This window comes from Schistocerca americana, chromosome 7 (assembly GCF_021461395.2).
Source record: "Schistocerca americana isolate TAMUIC-IGC-003095 chromosome 7, iqSchAmer2.1, whole genome shotgun sequence".
Classification (NCBI taxonomy): Eukaryota; Metazoa; Arthropoda; class Insecta; order Orthoptera; family Acrididae; genus Schistocerca; species Schistocerca americana.
Genome location: NC_060125.1, coordinates 394,000,253 through 394,021,735, shown reverse-complemented (window position 1 = coordinate 394,021,735; position 21,483 = coordinate 394,000,253). Strand labels below are relative to the sequence as shown.

Genomic DNA, 21,483 nt, shown 5'->3' with positions numbered 1-21,483 from the left:
TCACCCACTTGCTAAGCATGCATCCAACACGTCGTGCTGAGCTTCAACTACTGTTTCACAGCCCGTGTTGTCTGGATTCTTCCCACCACCTCCAACTTTTCTGACTAGTGCAGTTGGGAAATCTCCTCACAACATATCCTTTGTTCTTCCGATCTCTGGCCTCAGCCTTTGCTGTTCTCCACCAACCTATCCCCTTCCATGCATCCCCTCCAGTTCTATACACATGTGACCAGAATATTATCGAGATGACGTGGGGGGGGGGGGGGGGGGGGGCATGAGAAGCTAGTCTAAGTGTGATGGGCAAAATATCATACAGAATGGACCTAATTTCAGGGCATGATTTTAGGAAGTCATAGCCTTACCAAAGTAACTGATTAATACATTCAAGAACAGAATAATACTGAGTGACAAAATGCATACTCTTAAGTTTTTTTGGAGGCATAAGCGATGCAAGGATTGGATGTAATGGTTTGGGAAATCTGCTTTTGAACTATTCTGGCGGAGTAATACATCCAATGAAGTCTGAGATAAGAATGGTGGTGTATTGCGGTAAAGAGTCTGCATCTGAACAAAATGTTTGCCTCAAATGCCAAGGCTTTATGGAAGGGGACATTTCCATGGGCACCAGTATGGCTCCTTCTTATGTCAACTTTATCATGGGTTGTTTGGAGAAGGATTTCCTGTGATCCAGTAAACTTCAGCTCCTGGTCTGCTTCACATACATTGATGATGTCTGTGCCATACAGACACATGGTGAGGCTGACCTGTTAGAATTTTTGGAATCTCTAAATACATCCTCCAAATTAAATTTTACATGGTTCTATTCTAAATCCCATGCCACTTTCCTAGACATTGGACTCATCCTCATTGAGATTCAGCAAATATTTCTTTCTCACATTAAGACCACTATCAGTCAACAGTACTACACTCCTGGAAATTGAAATAAGAACACCGTGAATTCATTGTCCCAGGAAGGGGAAACTTTATTCACACATTCCTGGGGTCAGATACATCACATGATCACACTGACAGAACCACAGGCACATAGACACAGGCAACAGAGCATGCACAGTGTCGGCACTAGTACAGTGTATATCCACCTTTCGCAGCAATGCAGGCTGCTATTCTCCCATGGAGACGATCGTAGAGATGCTGGATGTAGTCCTGTGGAACGGCTTGCCATGCCATTTCCACCTGGCGCCTCAGTTGGACCAGCGTTCGTGCTGGACGTGCAGACCGCGTGAGACGACGCTTCATCCAGTCCCAAACATGCTCAATGGGGGACAGATCCGGAGATCTTGCTGGCCAGGGTAGTTGGCTTACACCTTCTAGAGCACGTTGGGTGGCACGGGATACATGCGGACGTGCATTGTCCTGTTGGAACAGCAAGTTCCCTTGCCGGTCTAGGAATGGTAGAACGATGGGTTCGAAGACGGTTTGGATGTACCGTGCACTATTCAGTGTCCCCTCGACGATCACCAGTGGTGTACGGCCAGTGTAGGAGATCGCTCCCCACACCATGATGCCGGGTGTTGGCCCTGTGTGCCTCGGTCGTATGCAGTCCTGATTGTGGCGCTCACCTGCACGGCGCCAAACACGCATACGACCATCATTGGCACCAAGGCAGAAGCGACTCTCATCGCTGAAGACGACACGTCTCCATTCGTCCCTCCATTCACGCCTGTCGCGACACCACTGGAGGCGGGCTGCACGATGTTGGGGCGTGAGCGGAAGACGGCCTAACGGTGTGCGGGACCGTAGCCCAGCTTCATGGAGACGGTTGCGAATGGTCCTCGCCGATACCCCAGGAGCAACAGTGTCCCTAATTTGCTGGGAAGTGGCGGTGCGGTCCCCTACGGCACTGCGTAGGATCCTACGGTCTTGGCGTGCATCCGTGCGTCGCTGCGGTCCGGTCCCAGGTCGACGGGCACGTGCACCTTCCGCCGACCACTGGCGACAACATCGATGTTCTGTGGAGACCTCACGCCCCACGTGTTGAGCAATTCGGCGGTTCGTCCACCCGGCCTCCCGCATGCCCATTATATGCCCTCGCTCAAAGTCCGTCAACTGCACATACGGTTCACGTCCACGCTGTCGCGGCATGCTACCAGTGTTAAAGACTGCGATGGAGCTCCGTATGCCACGGCAAACTGGCTGACACTGACGGCGGCGGTACACAAATGCTGCGCAGCTAGCGCCATTCGACGGCCAACACCGCGGTTCCTGGTGTGTCCGCTGTGCCGTGCGTGTGATCATTGCTTGTACAGCCCTCTCGCAGTGTCCGGAGCAAGTATGGTGGGTCTGACACACCGGTGTCAATGTGTTCTTTTTTCCATTTCCAGGAGTGTATGATTCTGATAATTGCCATCCTTTTCTTGTCAAACATTCCCTTCCATACAGCTTTGGTATTCAAGGCAAACATATTTGTTCAGATGCAGACTCTTTGGAGCAATAGACTACCATTATCACCTCAGCCTTCACAACATAATTACCCCACTAGCTTAGTTCAAAAGCAGATTTTCCAGGCCATCACATCCAACCATTGTACTGCTTATCCCTCCAGAAAACAACTTAGGAGTACACCTCTTGTCACTCAGTACTATCTTGGTCTTGACTGTATTAATCAGTTACTTTGACAAGGCTATGACTTCCAACACTAACCTATGGCTCCTTCCTGGGGACCATCCCTGCTGTATGGCTTGTCCCATGGACCCTCTTACCACCAACTATTCCAGCCCTGTACCTGGCAAAAGATGTACTACTAAAGGGGCAGGCACCTGTGAAATGTCGCAAGTCATGTACCAACTGTTATGTAAACGCAGCACCATCTTTTACATTGGTATGACTACACCAAATTGTGATTTAGGAGGAATGGGCATAGGCAGAGGGTGTATACCAGTAACACACAATATTCTGTTGCAGAGCATGCTCTACAACATAACAGTTGTGACCTCAGTGCCTGTTTCACCCCATGTTTCAATATGTCCGTAGTACTCACCACCCACCTGGCCGTAATTTACGTTACTTTCTTCAGTTTCAGCATTTCTTTCCAGTAACTATTCCTTTTCTTTGCTACCTTTTAGTTTTCTTTATTTTTTATTTTCTGAACTGTCTAACTTTCCCCCACACCTGCCTATCACATATAATGCACTTAACTTTCTGTTCTTATTAAATCTTGCACGATGTTTTATCAGTAATCTTTGTCTTGCTTATTAACCTATCTTCCACCTTCAAGCTCTCAAGTTTTCAAATTTCATCTGGTAAGTCTCCCCAGACTGGGGTTCTGGCAGACGTTTTTGTAACTCTCCCCTTTTCCTAACCCTTGCCAGTCCTTTTCCTTCATTCATCTTCCTCCCCTTTGAACCATCTGCCAGAGGAAGCAATCACTGGCTCCAGAAGTTTGCACATTTCTTTACCTTCTACATGTATTTTCTCCTGCCACCACTTGGTGAGTAGATTTTTTATTAATCAACATATTGTACAGGGTGGCTATAATTCAACTTTTGTACTTAAAGAGGGCCCTCATGTAAAAGGAATGATCATAGGACACGAAACTTTGTAGAAACACTTGTAAGGACATGCAGAAGTGAACTAATGAATATACCATAAAAAGAAACACATTTTAATTTCCACATGAGAGGCTAGCATCTGTTAATTGCATGCAATGTTTACATTTTGGTTTAGAAATGCTGATAAGAGTGATGACCATCTGCATCCACAGCAGCCTGGTAGTTTGTATGGATACCTATTGACAACTTATTGTTCGCAGCACTTTTCAAATGATGGACTATGGAACGTTCAGCTGTCGTGATGCAGGATTGCTTGAAGATCACACATTGCATACAGCATTCCCAGCCATGGAAACAGAACTTCTTTGCCAATTTGTGACATAACTGGCCATCAGCCTCTCTTAGGAGCAATTCCCAAATTGTCAGTTAATTCAAACTTCTGAATCATGCTCTTCAACACCAATGTGGAAGGAGGACCTCTCTGTTTTCCTCTAATGCCTCTACACTCTCAAAGAGCAGCAGCACTATTGCTGTTACTTTGATAAAACAGATTTATGAGTATAGGCCTGCTCATCTTGTCCAGACCATGTTGACTGGCTGCAACTATAATGCTCACTGTTGCTTGTGTTTCTACCCTAAGTTGCCATTCCAGTACTGGAGCCTAACGGCAAGTCATGACACTAACACTACCAACAATGCAAAGCCTGAAACATATACTCTAAACATCATTCCTCTAACGTTTGGTACCCATACAGCAAATAGTTTTTCATCTACACTGGCTCAAGGAGCAAAAGTTTCATTATAACAGTATTGATACAACTCTGTGAGAATTTGTTACGAGGACTACTGGCAGTGTCACCTGATGATGATCACTGAACAAAACTGTTCACGATATAATAAATGTACCTCAACACAGCTGTGGTGGTTCTTATGAACATTTACAAGTGGATCATTATCCGAATTTTCTAACCTTCTATTTCCAGTTGATGCCAAAGATATTTGGATGCCCTCATATTCAGATGCCTTCCATGAAAAGAAAAGGCATAAAGGTCTATTAGGCAAATCTTGGGTGATTTCCAGAGTCTCCATGCAGCAATTTCAAGAAAAGCACAGGAGAGCCTAACTGTGAAAATGTTACATTATGTTCGAATAGACTCTTAATGGACTCTTAAATGTTAACAAAAAGTAGGTTCCTTCCAGCCACAATGGGCAAAAAACACTATGATTTGCTGTGATAATATTGAAGCTTAGTGTGAAAATAATGGAGTAATATCAATACGAAAGGAAGAATCACAAATCGGGAAAATGAGAGGACATTTGGAAAGAAATCAAAGACCCTAAAGTGCAAAAATTCCCTTACTAATGTGTACAATATATTACTGATGGAATGAAGACATGGAGATGTACTCCTAGGTATAGGATAGAGGTACAGATTAAAAGCACAGACAGGTGATGAAGAGTAGTTTTTCTTTTCTTTTTCCGTTTTTTAGTGGGGGGGGGGGGGGGGGGGGTGTCAGGAATGAAGACAATTAAAAAAGTAGAAAGGAAATAGGGAAATTAAATAAATAAGCAATATATATAAAATAAAATGAAATGGTGGTGATGAAGAAATGGAGGACTGTGTTAAGGTGATTAAAATCCAGGAGGATATCAGAATGCAAAGATGTGCCGGAGACCAATTTCCTACCTCTGGGTTTCAGGGGAACTAATATCAAATGGGAGGGTCAAAATAACCCATGTAGTATAGATCTGGCTCTCAGATCCCTTGAGTCATGCTGTACAACATGTTCAACATAATCTCAAGTCATCTGGATTGGCCAAAAACAAACTACTGTATTATACTCAATTTTATCATTGTTTGTTAGTTATTTGCTTGTTCCATGGATCATAACTGTGATGTTTCCATTACAATTACAGTGCACTCCATCAGCAAAAACAATGGCAACAAGCTTCCCATTCACATAACGAGTTAAATTTTGTCTCCCCGCATAAATATAGTGATTTATATTAATTACTTCACTATGTTTATTTTCTCTGTCCCCCTCTCTTAAACACTACATATTCAGAAATTCTTCTATGGGGTAAAAGGAGTTGTCAACACCAACAATTTCAGTTTCTATTTGAAGTTAATAAAATTATCTGTTAAATTCTTTACATCACTGGCCCAATATTTATGTGGAGAGTATCCTACAACTTCTGTGACACAATAAGGCTGTGTGATGGAAAATGTAAACCATTTCTCCTTCTAGTATTATACTAATGAATGGTCCATTTAGTTTCAAATTATGATTGATTGTCGACACCAACTTTTATAAGGGAGAAAATATACTGTAAGGCTGTTGTCCATGTGCCCAAACGTTTAAAAAACTGTCCATGATAGGTTCTAGAATCCTTATTACGGTACATGCTTCTGTGTAATATACAATTTTTCCTTCACTGATGTGTGAGCCCTGAATATAATGCCATAACACATTAATAAATGCAAATAGGGAAATATAAGTTAAATTTTTGGCATTTTCACCTCTAAAATCTGATATTATCCACAATGCAAAAGTTAAGAGCTTAGACATTTCAAAAGATCTGTAACATGTGACATGCAGTTCAGGTTATCATCAGTACAAACACTTGAAATTTAGAATATTTCATGTATTGATTTACCCTCAAGCTTATTTCTAAACATGTACCTTTTTTAAAAAAAATAAAATCAGTGCCAGTCCATTTGCAGAGAACCAGTCATTAATTTTCAAGAAAATATTATCTACACTTTCAATTACTGAAGTTACTCTATTAGGCTTGATTATAACTCTTGCGGTGTCAGTACATAGAAATATTTCTGCTTCTAAAATATTTGGTCAAAGGTGATTTATATATAACAAGAGCAAGAAAGGGCACACTGAAAACCCTTGTGGTACAACTGAAGTGATTATTTCCCATTCTGATGATGCCGTCCCACTATGTACACTCCCTGAGTTTCTTAATGCAGCATTCTGCATCCTTTTAGCATGAAAACTACTTACCAGCAAGATCTTTTATATGGTAATATCTGAGCTTCTCTAGAAGTATATGATGACCTGCACCATCAAATGCTTTTCACAAGTTGTAGAAAATACCAGAAGGCAATATTTGGTCATTTGAATCTCGAATAACCCTTTTCATTAACTCAAAAATATAAGTTCTGTGCCATTTTGTTTTGGCTTCTCTAGCTGTCTGCTGTGGTAATGTGGTGGAGCATTACAATGTGTGGTATAAGAAACATGTTGGAGAAGTAACTGTTACAAGGAGAGTAAGTTCTCCCTATGGAGAAAATTAAACTACTTGCTTTAGACATAAATTAATATACATGGATAGATAAAAAGTCTACTCACACATTGGTGACAGTAGAACACATATATGTAAAAAAAAGTTTTATGTATGCGGCTTTTGGAGTCAGTGGCTCCTTCTTCTGGAAGAAGGGCTGAAGCAGAAGGAAGAGGGGAGAAGGAAAAGGACTGGAGAGATTTCGGAAAATGGGTAGAATTCAGATAAGTTACCCAGAACCCCAGGTCAAGTGAGACTTGCTGAACAGGATGAGAAGGAAAGACTTATCATCCTATCTGATATGTCTTCCCTGACGTGGCATTCTGGGTCACTTTTCGAAGCACTACCCCTCTCTCTTGGTGAAGGGGTGAAGAAAAAAACACTGGAGAGATTTAGGAAAAGGGGTGAGTTTGGAAAAGTCACCCAGAAGCCGAAGTCAGGGGAGACTTAGCAGACAGGATGGAAAGGATAGACTTCTCATATCGTCTGGTATGTCTCCTGTGACCTAGGATTCTGGATGATTTTTCTGAACTCTACCCCTTTTCCTAAATCTCTTCAGTCCTTTGCCTTTAGCCCTGTTCCTTCCTTTTCAGTCCTTCTGCCTGAAGAAGGAACCACTGACTCCAAAAGCTCGCATATGTAAAACCTTTTTTTTATATGTATGTTCTCCTGCCACCGGTTGCTGAGCAGATTTTTTTATCTATACAATTAAATTATATTGTCAAAAATTATTTTCATTGTTATACACATAAATTAAGTATAACCTAAAATTTTAAAACCATATCCCTTAAATAACTTGTCGGTATGCAGCCATACATTCATTGAAAAAAATGAATTATCTTCGCAAACTTGTTGATTTGTTCCACATCATAGTAAATACTGTGAACACATAACATGATCAATTAAAAAATCACATATATTGTTATTGTACTAACTATTATGTGTGATCTGCTCTTATATAAAAACAGCCCTTTTCTACATCTACATGCTTGATGAAAGTAAAAAAAGACATTTTGCCCTTTACTGACGTGCTATATTAAAAAAATCACATATATTGTTATTGTACTAACTATTATGTGTGATCTGCTCTTCTATAAAAACAGCCCTTTTTCTACATCTACATGCTTGATGAAAGTCAAAAAAGACATTTTGCCCTTTACTGACATGCTATTATAACTGTAGATAAGTTCTGAGTATAAAAAATGTGTGGACTAATACTAGTTTATGTAAGTGGTACATGTAACACACAATACTTGATGGAAATTATTCAGACATCCCTTTGTAACATGGAAGTGACCACTAGATGTCACTTGAGGTGGACACACTGTACACACTGTTGTAGGTGTGGTCAGGATTGGAAAGTGAGGTGGCTTGCAATTAAAATAAGGTGCCCAGGTTTAGAAAAAAAAACCATATTGGTTTCATTGCTCATGGGGGCTACATGGCGAGGACTGTCAGGAGGATAAGAGAGGAAAAGTCCAGTACCCCAGACCCTCTCAAAGGACAAGGAAAACGCAAAGACAAAGAAACTAGGGCCATATAGTGTCTCCTCTAAGCAGCGGCTAAGGACAGGAGAGATAAGAGTTTTTTTACAGTCTTGGCTCCAAGAGCCTTCAGTCTCACTAGTCACATGACCTTGTGACACGATTTTATTGGATAGGTGGCTTTGCTGACGACGACTCGGCCTATTCAGTCAATTGTTGTCACATCAGCCAAAAGGTGACACTCAAAATAGGCAACTCCCTGAAAAATTTCAATAATAATAATAAAAAAAAAATACTTTGGATAGGGCCTGGGGGCATCTAGTACAACACCAATATAAAAGGAGAAGGGGAGTATTGTATTGTCAGTACAAAAGCTGTAACAGCAGAGTGGGTCAGTCAGGAGAGTTCAGTGACTTTGAATTCAGACTTGTCATTGGACATCACCTGATTAACAAACAGATCTGGGATATTTAAACTCCTCTAAAGCTGCACTTGTGTCAGTGATGTGACCATGAAGTGGAAATACGAACGACAGCCACAACTATACCTAGACTAAGCAGACCCCATGTACTGATGGACAGGGACGGCTGAGTATTGCGGAGGCTTGTTGTAAAAAATTGCATGAATCTGTGAAATAAATCAATCATCGGCTTAAAAGTGCAACCAGCAATCCAGCTAACACATTTACTGTGTGTAGGCTGTTCAGTAGTAGAGCAGTCATACAGTTTTGTAGTCAATGCTACGCGATGTTTACGTGGTGTGAAGAACGACACCACTGGACAGTGGACGAATGGAAGTGAGCGATGACTCACTATACCCTGTGGTAACCCAGTGGAAGGGTTTGGTTGATAAATGCCTGGAGAACATTACCTGCCATCTTGTACAGCGCCAACAGTGAATCACAGATGAGGTGATGCTAGAATATGGGGCTTTCTGTTATAACCTTTAACCACTAATAAATTGCGTGGATATACAAAAGTAGAAACAATAGTGGGTTACATGCTACTAACTCCGTATCTGTCATTCGACTGCCGTGCCGTGACATGCGGCCGGCGCCGTTCATAGCCAGGTGGCGCTCCCGCGCTCGGCCGAGCTGCGGAGCGCCTCTATCGCCGTGTTCGCGTACTGACGTAGCGGCACTTTTAAATCTCGTGGTACTGTCACAACACTTTTCCCCCCTTTGAAAAAAAACACTCACTTCCTTGGAGACACGGACAGTGCGGAGACATCCATGGCCTCTTGGGAGGCCCCGAGAAGATCCCGCGGAGAAACACGAGAGTATGGTCGAAAATGTCCAGGACGGAAGCTTGCGCGTGGAGTGTGCCTCCTGGACAAAATGATGGGTGAAAACAACGGAGCAGCATCGATAGGTGTCGTGGACCTGGGGGTGTGCTCCAGCGTTATGGGTCCCAGAGAAGGCGGCGTCGCGACTGGGGCCGGTTCCGCCGTTCTCGGAAGCGGGAGCGACGTCGGCTGCAGCAACATGCACGGAAGATCAGCAGCAGCGACAGGACTGACTTCTCGGGCTGGTGGAGGTGAAAGAAGCGGCAGTGGCACCAGTGTGGCCACCACTCGTGGGCGCATCTGGTCATAATGGCGAACAACCATGCCGTCGTCCGTACGTATTTCACAAAGCCGGCGGCCGCGAAGAGCCTGGACCACCCCTCGAAACCATTTAGGGCGAGATCCATACCCTCGTGCCCACATGTCGGCGCCCACTGAGTATTTTCCCGCACGAGGGGACACAGTACAAGGCCTGACAGGGTGAAGCAGGTGCAGTAGAGTGCGTGGTTGGCGGCCATGCAAGAGTTCAGCAGGGCTGCGATCACCCAGAGGCGTGAAGCGATAATAACTCAGAAATTGCAACAGAGCGTCATCTGTGGAAAAATCACTAAGGAATTTTTTCATCTGGCTTTTGAAAGTGCGGGCAAGGCACTCGACCTCCCCATTCGATTGCGGATGGAAGGGCGGTGCTGTAACATGATGAATCCCTTGTCCAGTACAAAAATCACGGAAGGCCTGCGAAGAGAACTGAGGGCCATTGTCCGTGACAATCGTGGATGGAAGACCTTCTAGCACAAAGATTTTGGACAAAGCCAGCATCGTCACCGCAATGGTGGGCAATGGACATCGAACAACAAACGGAAACTTCGAGAAGGCGTCAATCAACAGTAGCCAATAAGTGCCGAAGAAGGGGCCGGGAAAAGTCAGCGTGCACCCGTTCCCACGGCTGCGCCGGATCAGGCCACGGAGAGGGCAGCCAGTTGTTGAGCACACTGACCACACGCAGCAACCATGTGGGCGATGTCCGAATCAATACCGGGCCAATAAACGTGCCTGCGGGCCAGGGACTTAGTCCGAAAAATCCCCCAATGGCCTTCATGCAATAGTTGGAGAACATCTTTGCGAAGAGAGGCTGACACCACGACCCGTGGAGATGCTCCACCCGTGACCAGAAGCACAACACCCTCACGAACAGACAGACGAAGGCGCAAGGCATAGCAGTTGCGAAGGGGATCTGATGCCCGGCCCTTGGTCCTGTCCGGCCAACCCCGTTGAACAAAATCGATCACCTGACGCAGGACCGGGTCCCGCGCAGTAGCCGACGCGACCTGCGAACCTGTAAGTGGAAAACCCACGACCGCACGATGTTCTTCCTCATCAATGTGGAAACAGAGTAGTTCACCTCGATCGAAAACCGGGTCGGGGCCCATCGGCAAACGCGACAACGCGTCAGTGTTGGCGTGCTGGGCCCTGGGGCGATAGTGAATCTCATAGTGAAACCGAGACAAGTATAAGGCCCAACGTTGCAGGCGGTGAGCTGCCTTATCCGGAAGTGACGCCGAGGGGCTGAACAGAGAGACCAGCAGCTTGTGGTCGGTGATGAGGTGAAACTTAGAACCATAAAAAATAAACGCTGAACTTTTTTAGAGCATAAATGATAGCGAGTGCCTCCTTTTCGATTTGAGAGTAACGCCGTTGGGCATCGTTGAGGGTCTTGGAAGCGTAGGCGATGGGTCGTTCCGACCCATCCTCATACCGATGGGCGAGAACAGCCCCTAGGCCATACTGTGACGCGTCAGTTGCCAGAACCAAGTGCTGACCCAGACGGAATGTGGCAAGACAAGGCACCAACTGCAAATGAGCCTTCAGGTGGACAAAAGCCCGCTCACACTCGTCGGACCAACAGAAAGGAACGTTTTTGTGTAACAGCTGATGCAGAGGATGAGCCACTGCCGCCGCGGATGGAATGAATTTGTGATAATAAGCAATCTTGCCTAGAAACGCCTGAAGTTCTTTGACCGTTGACGGCCAGGGTAGAGCGGTAATGGCCGCAACGTGCTGTCGTAGAGGACATACACCCTCACGGGACAATTGAAAACCAAGATACACAATGGAGGGTTGGAAGAACTGTGACTTGTCCAGATTGCACTTCAACCCAGCTGAATGCAGAACCCGAAACAGTGAACGCAAATTGCGAAGGTGCTCCTCAGTGGAGGCCCCCATGACAACAATGTCATCGAGGTAGTTGATGCAGCCAGGAATGGAAGCCGTGAGCTGTTCCAAAAACTGCTGAAATATGGCCGGCACGCTAGCGACTCCAAATGGTAACCGCTGGTACTGATACAACCCACAAGGAGTGTTGATGACGAGAAATTCCTTGGAAGATGCATCCAACGGCAACTGATGGTACGCCTCCGATAAGTCAAGTTTGGAAAAGAACTGGCCCCCAGCGAGCTTGGTAAATAACTCCTCAGGACGGGGAAGAGGATAAGTGTCAATGAGGCTCTGAGCGTTGACAGTGGCTTTAAAATCACTACACAATCGCAGACTCCCGTTTGGTTTAGAAACCACCACGATTGGCGATACCCATTCGCTGGAGGTAACAGGAAGGAGAATCCCCGAAGCTGTTAACCTGTCTATCTCAGCTTTGACAGGTGCACGCAATGTCATCAGAATAGGGCGTGCCCGGAAAAACTTAGGGCGAGCTGTAGGTTTAAGAGTAATGTGGGCTTCAAAATCCTGGGCACGACCCAGACCAGCAGAGAACACGAACGAGAATTCAGAACACAATCCATCCAGCTGTTGATACGGAATATCCTCAGATATGAGGTGCACATCATCATCAATGGAGAACCCGAATAACTGGAAAGCATCATAACCGAACAGGTTTTCAGTGCCCGCATGATCCACCACATAAAACGTGAGGGGCCTAACAACAGACTTGTAGGCAGTGGAAGCATCAAACTGGCCAACGATAGGAATTTTCTGCTTATTATAAGTTCGTAGATTTCGCATAATTGGAGATAAGGGAGGGGAGCCCAACTCCAAATACGTGCGAGAATTAATGAGAGTTACTGCAGAGCCAGTGTCCACTTGCCTGCGAATGTCTTTATCCAGAACACGAACAGTAACAAACAACTTATTTGTTTGAGAAAGCACACAGTTAACATCCATGTCCGATGCCTCGTCCTCTTCGACAGGAACTTTAGGGGACTGACACACAGAAGCAATGTGGCCTTTTTTCCTACATGAATTACACATGGCCCAACGTTTTGGACACGCGGCCCTGTCATGCTGTACGAAACAACGTGGACAAGAAGGAAGTGCGGAACGAACCTGCTTCTGTGGTTGCTGTTTTTGATGCGAGCGTGGCGGCCAACCCGACGTTGTTGACGCGAGTAAATCGCTGCCACATTGTCGTTCCCCTGTGACACAGGCAAATTGTCCGCGTCGAAAGTGGTCTGTACGGCGCCTACATCACACCACGCGTCTATTTGCGCACCAGCAGCGTGAGACACTTCAAAAGATTGAGCGATGCTGAGAACTTCCGACAACGACGGATTTGGCAGTTGTAAGGCACGTTGCCAAACTTCTTTATCAGGAGCAAGCCGTAGAATAGCATTCCGAACCATTGAATCAGCATAAGACTCATGATGAGTGTCCGTGACAAACTGACATTTCCGACTCAGACCGTGTAGTTCCGCCGTCCAAGCCCGGTAAGATTGATGGGGCTGTTTACGACACCGGTAGAACGCCACGCGGGCGGCCATGACGTGGGTGTTTTTTCGGTAATATTTAGACAATAAGTCACACATTTCCTGGAAGGACAGAGAGGCAGGTTCCCGCAGAGGGGCTAACTGAGATAGCAGCTGATAGATCCGTGGGGAAATCCAAGATAGAAATAACGACTTACACATAGGAGCGTCGACAACGCCGAAAGCCAAGAAGTGTTGCCGCAAACGCTTCTCATAATCCTTCCAGTCTTCAGCGGCCTTGTCGTAAGGAGGGAACAGAGGCGGAGAAGAGGAAGACAGACGATGAGTAAGCGACGTCGACAACGCCTGAATAGCAGCTGTCAGCTGTGTTTGTTGTTCAATGAGCGCTTGCATAAGCTGTTCCATGTCTGCCCCGACACGAACACACAATTCCACAACGCAGGAAAAAAAATATCCGACCTCGTCGCCGAAAAGTGCTATAACCTTTAATCACTAATAAATTGCGTGGATATACAAAAGTAGAAGCAATAGCGGGTTACATGCTACTAACTCCGTATCTGTCATTCGACTGCCATGCCGTGGACATGCGGCCGGCGCCGCTCATAGCCAGGTGGCGCTCCCGCGCTCGGCTGAGCTGCGGAGCGCCTCTATCGCCGTGTTCGCGTACTGACGTAGCGGCACTTTTAAATCTCGTGGCACTGTCACAACACTTTCATCATGGTTACGGTGTGGGCCTTTCATTGCGTTTCTGTGGTCCCTGCATTGCACTTAAGAAAACGTTAAATGCACTGATGTGTGCTGCGCATGGTAAAGAAACAGTTCAGAGAAGGATAATATAGCAACAAAACAATGTACCCTGTGATAAAGTAGCACCTGTGAGGCAATAACATTCCTGAAATTGACTGGCCTGCTCAATGTCATAGCCTGTACTCAATGAAACACTTTTAGGATGAGTCAGGACAATGACTTTCCTTCAGACTTCAGTGGCCTACATCACTATCACCTCTGGTTTCTGCTCTTGAAGGAGCATTGGCTGCCTTTCTCCAAAGGCACTCAGGTGCCTTACTGAAAATGTCACCAGCAGAGTTCAAGCCATCAAAAAAGTGAAGGGTTAAAACACCCCCTATTAATATGCACCCCCTATTAATATGCACTTTAACAGGTGTTCCGATTCTTTTGATCACATAGTGTATGAAGTTAATTTTCTGGTCACAAGTTACCTTCAACAGGTCAGATACCAACAATGCCATCCGAGATATTTAAACATAGCTTTTAGAATTATTAGATCCTTCATCAGAGCTGTATGGAAAGGTGGAGCAGGTCACTCATACCCCAGAACCTTGTCTATACAACCACTGTCCTTTCTAACCTTTCAAAACCTGCCACTCTTTCAATCCTGAGAAAGCAAAAGTTCTGAAAGATGTTTTAGACTTTTCTATTTTTTAATTTTAGACATGTGTATTGGTAGTACTGCAACTTCATTTCTGAAGTAAAGTATTGGCTATTTGTTCTGTCTCCCTGTATTTTTACACTTCTCTCGAGTGAATGTCTTCTGATAAGGTTAATCCCCTGATATTTTAAACAGACACTATAAGAGCAACATATGTTATAAGTACAGCAGATGAATGTTATCTTTTTCCAAGAAATATTTCCTTTACCTTATTTTATTTCAGTTGAGACAAGAACATTTAGTTTATGTTCAATAAATTTATGTAAATACAATTGATGAACTCAAGAGTACCTGAGGGCACAGAGGCAATAGTCGCCAGCAAGAATACAACATGTCTGAAAAGCGATACAAAAGCTTTAGCCGGCTCTGCAATGCCTTTATTGATATACCCTGAAGATGACCATATTGTGCTGGTACTAGAGCTGGTAACCCAAACTGTAGCGGAATAGTTGTGCCTGGTGTCCTCCTTGGCACAGGAGGAGATGTCCAAGCTGCACTATGCGCACGTCCAGTTGAAATCTGGAAGATGAGAAAGAACAAAAATATGGGCCAGTAATACTGCAATGTAGTGTCATAACACTTGGAAAAAGAAATCTATCAAAGTAATATCTTATATGTAGGTTGTAATATTTGTTTCAAAATTCAAATTTTATTATTTACTAAGTGAGAACTGTAATGGAACTGTAACACAGATTTAAGTAAATTTGATGGTTTCAGTACTCTTTTAAGGTACTAATTTTGTAAATTTGTACACTGAAAACTTATCACAAATGTTTTACTGAATATGGAAACAGTGCCCAAGAACAGCCAGTACACTCAAGGACAACTCGGTGACAGCTAATTGGCAACTCCATCAAATGAAGAAAAAATTAGAAGTATTCAAAAGCTTGGTGTTTGAAGGACTGAGGCAAAAAGAAATAAAATTCTTGGAGGAAACGCAACTTTGCAATGATTAGCTAGTAAAGTTACACAAACCTCAAAGTCAAGGTAATCACAGTAATGAAAGTCAACAATGAATCAGCAGCAACATAGATCTGAAAATCTGGAAATATTTGAAGTGACAAGAAAGGGCAGTCAGCTGACAAGAGAAAAGGGATACTAGAGAAAAAGAAGAGCAAATGAGACCCATGAAGAGAGAATAAAAGAAAAGGAAAGAAGAAACTATTAGTGGAGAGAAAGGATAAAAATAAAATTAAATATTGACAACAGGAGAAACTGAAAACAATTGATAGTGTCTACAAGTGAGGAGGGGATGTGGGAAGTGTCTCTTGGAGTTAGTGAGAGTGAAAAAGAAGTAGATAACACCTGGAAAGATTAGGAGAAACTGGCATAGTGATAGCACTAGCTTTGGTATAACATGATTTAAGAAAATCATAAACCCAGTGAAGATATTGGTTCAAGTATTCAACTGCTGTATACTACTGTGTAAAGGAAAGAATATTCCCTTGGTGGTTTTAATGTATTATTCAGTTTTGGGACTGGCTGTATACCAATGCATATAATTTAACAAGGAAAACAATCAATTTTTGACAAAATAATTTAATTAGATAGCTGAAAAATATATGTACTAAGCGGCAGCAGAACACACACAAAAGAAGGTTGTAATTATGCAAGCTTTTGGAGACAGTGGTTCCTTCTTCAGGCAGAAGGGTTGTAGGGAAAGGAAGAGGGGTGAAGGAAAAGCACTGGAGAGGTTCAGAAAAAGGGGTAGATTTCGGGAAAGTCACTCAGAACCACAGGTCAGGGGAGACTTACCATATGCATTGGATGAGATTTGAAAACCTCAGGTTTTCCGATGCAGTCCCCAACAATCAGCCTTTTCTTCTCACCCCATGCAGTAAGTCTCCCTTCATCTGTGGTTCTGGGTGACCTTCCTGAAATCTACCGCTTTTCCTACACCTCTCCAGACGTTTTCCTTCACCTCTCTTCCTTCCCCTTCAACCCTTCTGCCTGAAGAAGGAACTGCGAGCTCCAAAAGCTTGCCTGATTACACCCTTCTTCTATGTCTGTGTTCTACTGTCACTTGGTGAGCAGATGTAAGGAACTGCAAGCTCCAAAAGCTTGCCTGATTACACCCTTCTTCTATGTCTGTGTTCTACTGTCACTTGGTGAGCAGATGTACATAATTTACACTATAAGAAATACATTTTCAAGACCATAACGCAGATAGCATTTCACTGGGGAAAGACAAACTGTAAAAGTGTAAGTATTTTTTGTGATGGGATTAACATGCGATCAAGTGTGGAGTAGGTCATTACTGAGATGCACATTTATGGTAATGAAACCATGCTCAACAAAGGTCTCAAAGACATTTTTATGTGAAAATTTATTTTGGTCTCATAAATTTCACAGACAAGGTTAATCATGGTGCCAAAAAGTGAAAACCTCATAAACACAATGGAACCAGTTGAGATTATGACATTCTTTGGATTCATATAAATCCAACACACCTTGTCAAGTTACTCATCTCATATTCCAAAAAAATATGCATACAGCAATCATTTCATCAGCCTATCAAATTTTCAGAGTAAAGCCATTTTAATTTTCTCTTAAGATTTTCTTTTGGTTTGTTTTTCATATCATTTGTTTGTTTGGCAATTGTGCTTTAGTATCATTCTTGTCACACTAAACTTGGATGCACACATATCAAGCAAAAGTTTCTTTGAAAACTGTCAATACATGTCTTATGGTTTACCTGCTTTATTCCCTTTCCACTAAGGGATGGTATGATTTGGGGTTCTCGGACTACGAGCAAATGTCCAAGACCGAGTTGCCCGTCACTATTGTTACCCCATCCCCAAACACCACCATCTGATGTCAAAGCAAGAACATGCTCTGCACCTACTGCAACATCTTCCACAGAGTGATTCTGGAGAGCCAAAACCTGTAACATGTGATTAAAACACAGGAATGAGCAGTAACGAGCATATGATTACAAGATTTTTTTGATAAATTAACATTCCAGCTTTTTGTTCTAACTGTTTTTCATGATTTTGTCAACATTTCACATCATTGTCATATGTTCATTAACATACATTTTTTCACAACACATCATAACTATGAACAGCACCCATATAGATAAACTGCATCTACTTACCAGAGTGGGAGGCCAAAATAAGGCTAACATAACACTGAAATCTTATAATGAATTCTGGGGTGCAGAAAAAAAGTGATAAGGGTGATATGGGTGAGTGGAGAAAACAGTGGGAGAGGAATGTACAGCGGGTCAATTGCTACAACAAAAGCAAAATGCAGCATATGTAGCAAAGTAATGCAAATGTGATTAAAATAAAAATTATGTTATAAAAAGGATAGGTAGTAAAAACCTCTGATCAGATAGAACTTTCTCCTGATAACGACGTCCTCCTGAGTAGTCCCCACCCGGAGATCCGAATGGGGGACTATTTTACCTCCGGAATATGTTACCCAAGAGGACGCCATCATCATTTAACCATACAGTAAAGCTGCATGCCCTCGGGAAAAATTACGGATGTAGTATCCCCTTGCTTTCAGCCGTTCGCAGTACCAGCACAGCAAGGCCGTTTTGGTTAGTGTTACAAGGCCAGATCAGTCAATCATCCAGACTGTTGCCCCTGCAACTACTGAAAAGGCTGCTGCCCCTCTTCAGGAACCACACGTTTGTCTGGTCTCTCAACAGATACCCCTCCGTTGTGGTTGCACCTACGGTACGGCTATCTGTATCGCTGAAGCATGCAAGCCTCCCCACCAACGGCAAGGTCCATGGTTCATGGGGGGGAAGCAGATAGAACTATTATGAAAATACCAAGCAAAGGATGCTGTGCTGATATATAAACTTGGTACTTACACGTTGTGGTTGGCAGTGGCCACGAATATGGGATTCAGGTTGAGCTATGTAGCGTTCCATACCACATGTGTAAAGGCTACCTTCATCTGTGAGAAATACTGTAAACTGTGTGCCACAGCAAACTCGTTTTACACTCATATTGCTGAGATTCTTCACTTTCTGCAACAAAATAATGTATGATTAGTACCTAAAAACACAATTTTCTTGAAACAATTCCTCAATGACAACAATTAGCAGTAAAACATGAACAATAGGATAAACAGAAAAGAGGACAGTGGGCAAATATTGCTCTCACACATTTACTCGATAAAGCTATTTACTTTACTTTTTAAATCTTGCAGACTTTAGAAGGCTCCACAGCATATCCTAACATGATTATGCAGTAGACTACTCATTCTGTAACTCAAAGGTAACTGTAGAGCAGTGGCTATTCACATGACAATCATAGTCAGTGGGTGGCTTTGGGTGGGTGACCTAGTTACTTTGCTAATCTTCGTGAATAAAGTGCTTATGTTTGTTGGAAGGGTTCTGGGAAAGTTTGGTGTATTGGTAAAGGAAATGATACAAATTTCAAGCTGCTAGAGCAACACTCCTCTATTAACGTTCCAGCGTTTGGTGTACTTATCAGGCAAGCACGACAGTAGATATTGGAAAAATTCAGGGACATTATGCTACAATTATAACTGGTTGATATAGATATAACACATGCACAAGGAACTTAAGTGGGAAACTATGGATGAAAGGCTTCTTTATTCATCTAAGAGAACCAGTATTTAGACAGTTTTACTGCCACCACAAGTAACCTACATCACGCACTGTGCACGGGACTGTGTAGTATATATATGAAGACATAGATATATACCTTACATGATTGACAACCCCTTCATATAAGAAATGGCACTGAAAGCTATGAGGCAGCCGCTGTTATTATTAAACAGAGCAGCTTTGAGCATCACTAAACTACAGACAATTCATGAGATCACAGCATATAATAGAGGGAAACATTCCATGTGGGAAAAATATATATTTCCTGATGAGGCAACCTTGAGTTGCGAAAGCTTGAAATTAGTGTGTGTGTTTGAGTGTTTTTTATTGTCTCTATCAACATACCAATGCCTTCTCGTTTGGTAAGTTACAGCATCTTCCAAACGAAAGCGTTGGTATGTTGATAGAGACAATAACAAACACAAACACAAACACACACACAAATTTCAAGCTTTCACAACCCACGGTTGCTTCATCAGGAAAGAGGGAAGGAGAGAAAAAGACGAAAGGATGTGGGTTTTAAGGAAGAGGATAAGGAGTCATTCCAGTCCCAGGAGCGGAAAGAATTACCTTAGGGGGAAAAATGGACAGGTATACACTTGCCCCCCCCCTCCTCCCCACACACACATACAGACATGGTGAGTTGATGTTAATGAAGAATGCCTTTAAGGCGACAAAGACACCATTATCGGCCATCTCTCGGCTTGTACAATATCATGTAATAGTGCTACAAGATGCTGGATGTCCCTTCCATGATATTGCAGAAAGACGTGGCAAGAATGTAGCCACTGTACATGATTATTGGCAGCAGTGGTCATGAGAATGTACGGTCACAAGAGGATTGGGTTCTGGGCTGCCACATGGCACTTGCAAGAGGGAATACCATTGTGTTCGGTGTGTGGTTTTGGCACTTTGTTCTGCATCTACAGCAGCAATATGAGCAGCAGTTTGCTCCACAGTGACACAACAAACTGTTACAAATCAGTTATTTCAAGAATAGCTCTGAGCCAGATGCCCTGTATTGTGCATTCCACTGACCTCAAACCATTGTGACTTCAGTGGTGTCAAGCGAGATCTCATAGGATGGCAGATCTGTTGTGTTTTCTGATGAAAGCTGGTTCTGCCTCTGTGCCAGTGATGATCATGTGTTGGTCAGGAGGAGACCAGTTGAGGGCTAGCACACTGGACCTATACCTGAGGTTATGGTCTTTGCCAACTTACACTTTTCTTACAGTACCCTGGTATCAGTCCTTTTCTACTGCTTGTTAGTTTACAATTATGACCATCAGATATTAGTGAGTTACTCACAAATCGTGTCTACGGATGGGTGTTATCTATCCTGCTTGTGGGACACATACAGCTTATCTACACCAGCAAGTAAGTAATGTTTTTCCTAGTTATCACTGTGAGAAGACTGTCTTTCACAGTTTTATATCATGAATGTACTTAATCTTATATTTGGAATTACACAGTTGCCAACTTTATATTATTACATAGTTAATAGTAGCCTTCAATTCCAAAAATCAAAGGATAGACATATTTACATTGTGAGCATTTCTGGGCCTCTTCAATTGATGAGTTACACAGTAACATATTCAGGCATGTATAGCTGTGTATTATGTAAGTTCATTTTATTTGTATTTTGGTTTCTTAGGATTTCAACATCTGCTTCTCTTTTTCTTAAACAGATATTCTGACAACAACTTGGTAATAAACTCAAACAGCTAATGATACCATTTGTGTGACCTGCGGCTTGAATATATAATAAAAAAATTAATCACAATTGTCCTGTGTTTGCCAGACCCAAACTAAATTTTCTAAGTTCATCCTAAATAAAACCACTGCTAGTCGTAAGTCCGGGGCCTCATTTCGTAAGTGATGAGGAAGGAGGAGGGGGGAGGAGTAACACCTTGTTAAAAAAGTTGGATTCATCTGGCTCCGGATGATAGCACTCTGTAAGGGCTCCTGCTTAGGGTTACTAGGTGAAACCTGGTCAATGGTCTCAAAGGCAAAAGAGGAAGTTCAGATTCCAAACGGTGGAGAGAGTGGAAGAACTACATCCAGGACTCACAATCTTGGATGCATTTTTTGTGGCTCTTGGGTCACACTCAAAATAACTTTCATCAATCATGGAATGTGTGATGTAAGCTAT

At 43.2% G+C, this 21,483-nt stretch overlaps 1 protein-coding gene across 1 annotated transcript in view; it reads right to left on the bottom strand.

Annotated features, from left to right (window-relative positions):
• LOC124621816 (probable E3 ubiquitin-protein ligase HERC1) overlaps window positions 1-21,483 on the bottom strand; it is a 766,600-nt gene that overhangs the window by 86,104 nt on the left and 659,013 nt on the right. Inside the window, exons 63-65 of the mRNA XM_047147255.1 lie at window positions 18,567-18,725; window positions 17,436-17,624; window positions 15,032-15,259 (exon numbers count right to left, since the gene is read on the bottom strand). Coding sequence (XP_047003211.1) covers window positions 15,032-15,259; window positions 17,436-17,624; window positions 18,567-18,725 — 576 coding nt within the window. The remainder of the gene's footprint in view (window positions 1-15,031; window positions 15,260-17,435; window positions 17,625-18,566; window positions 18,726-21,483) is intronic.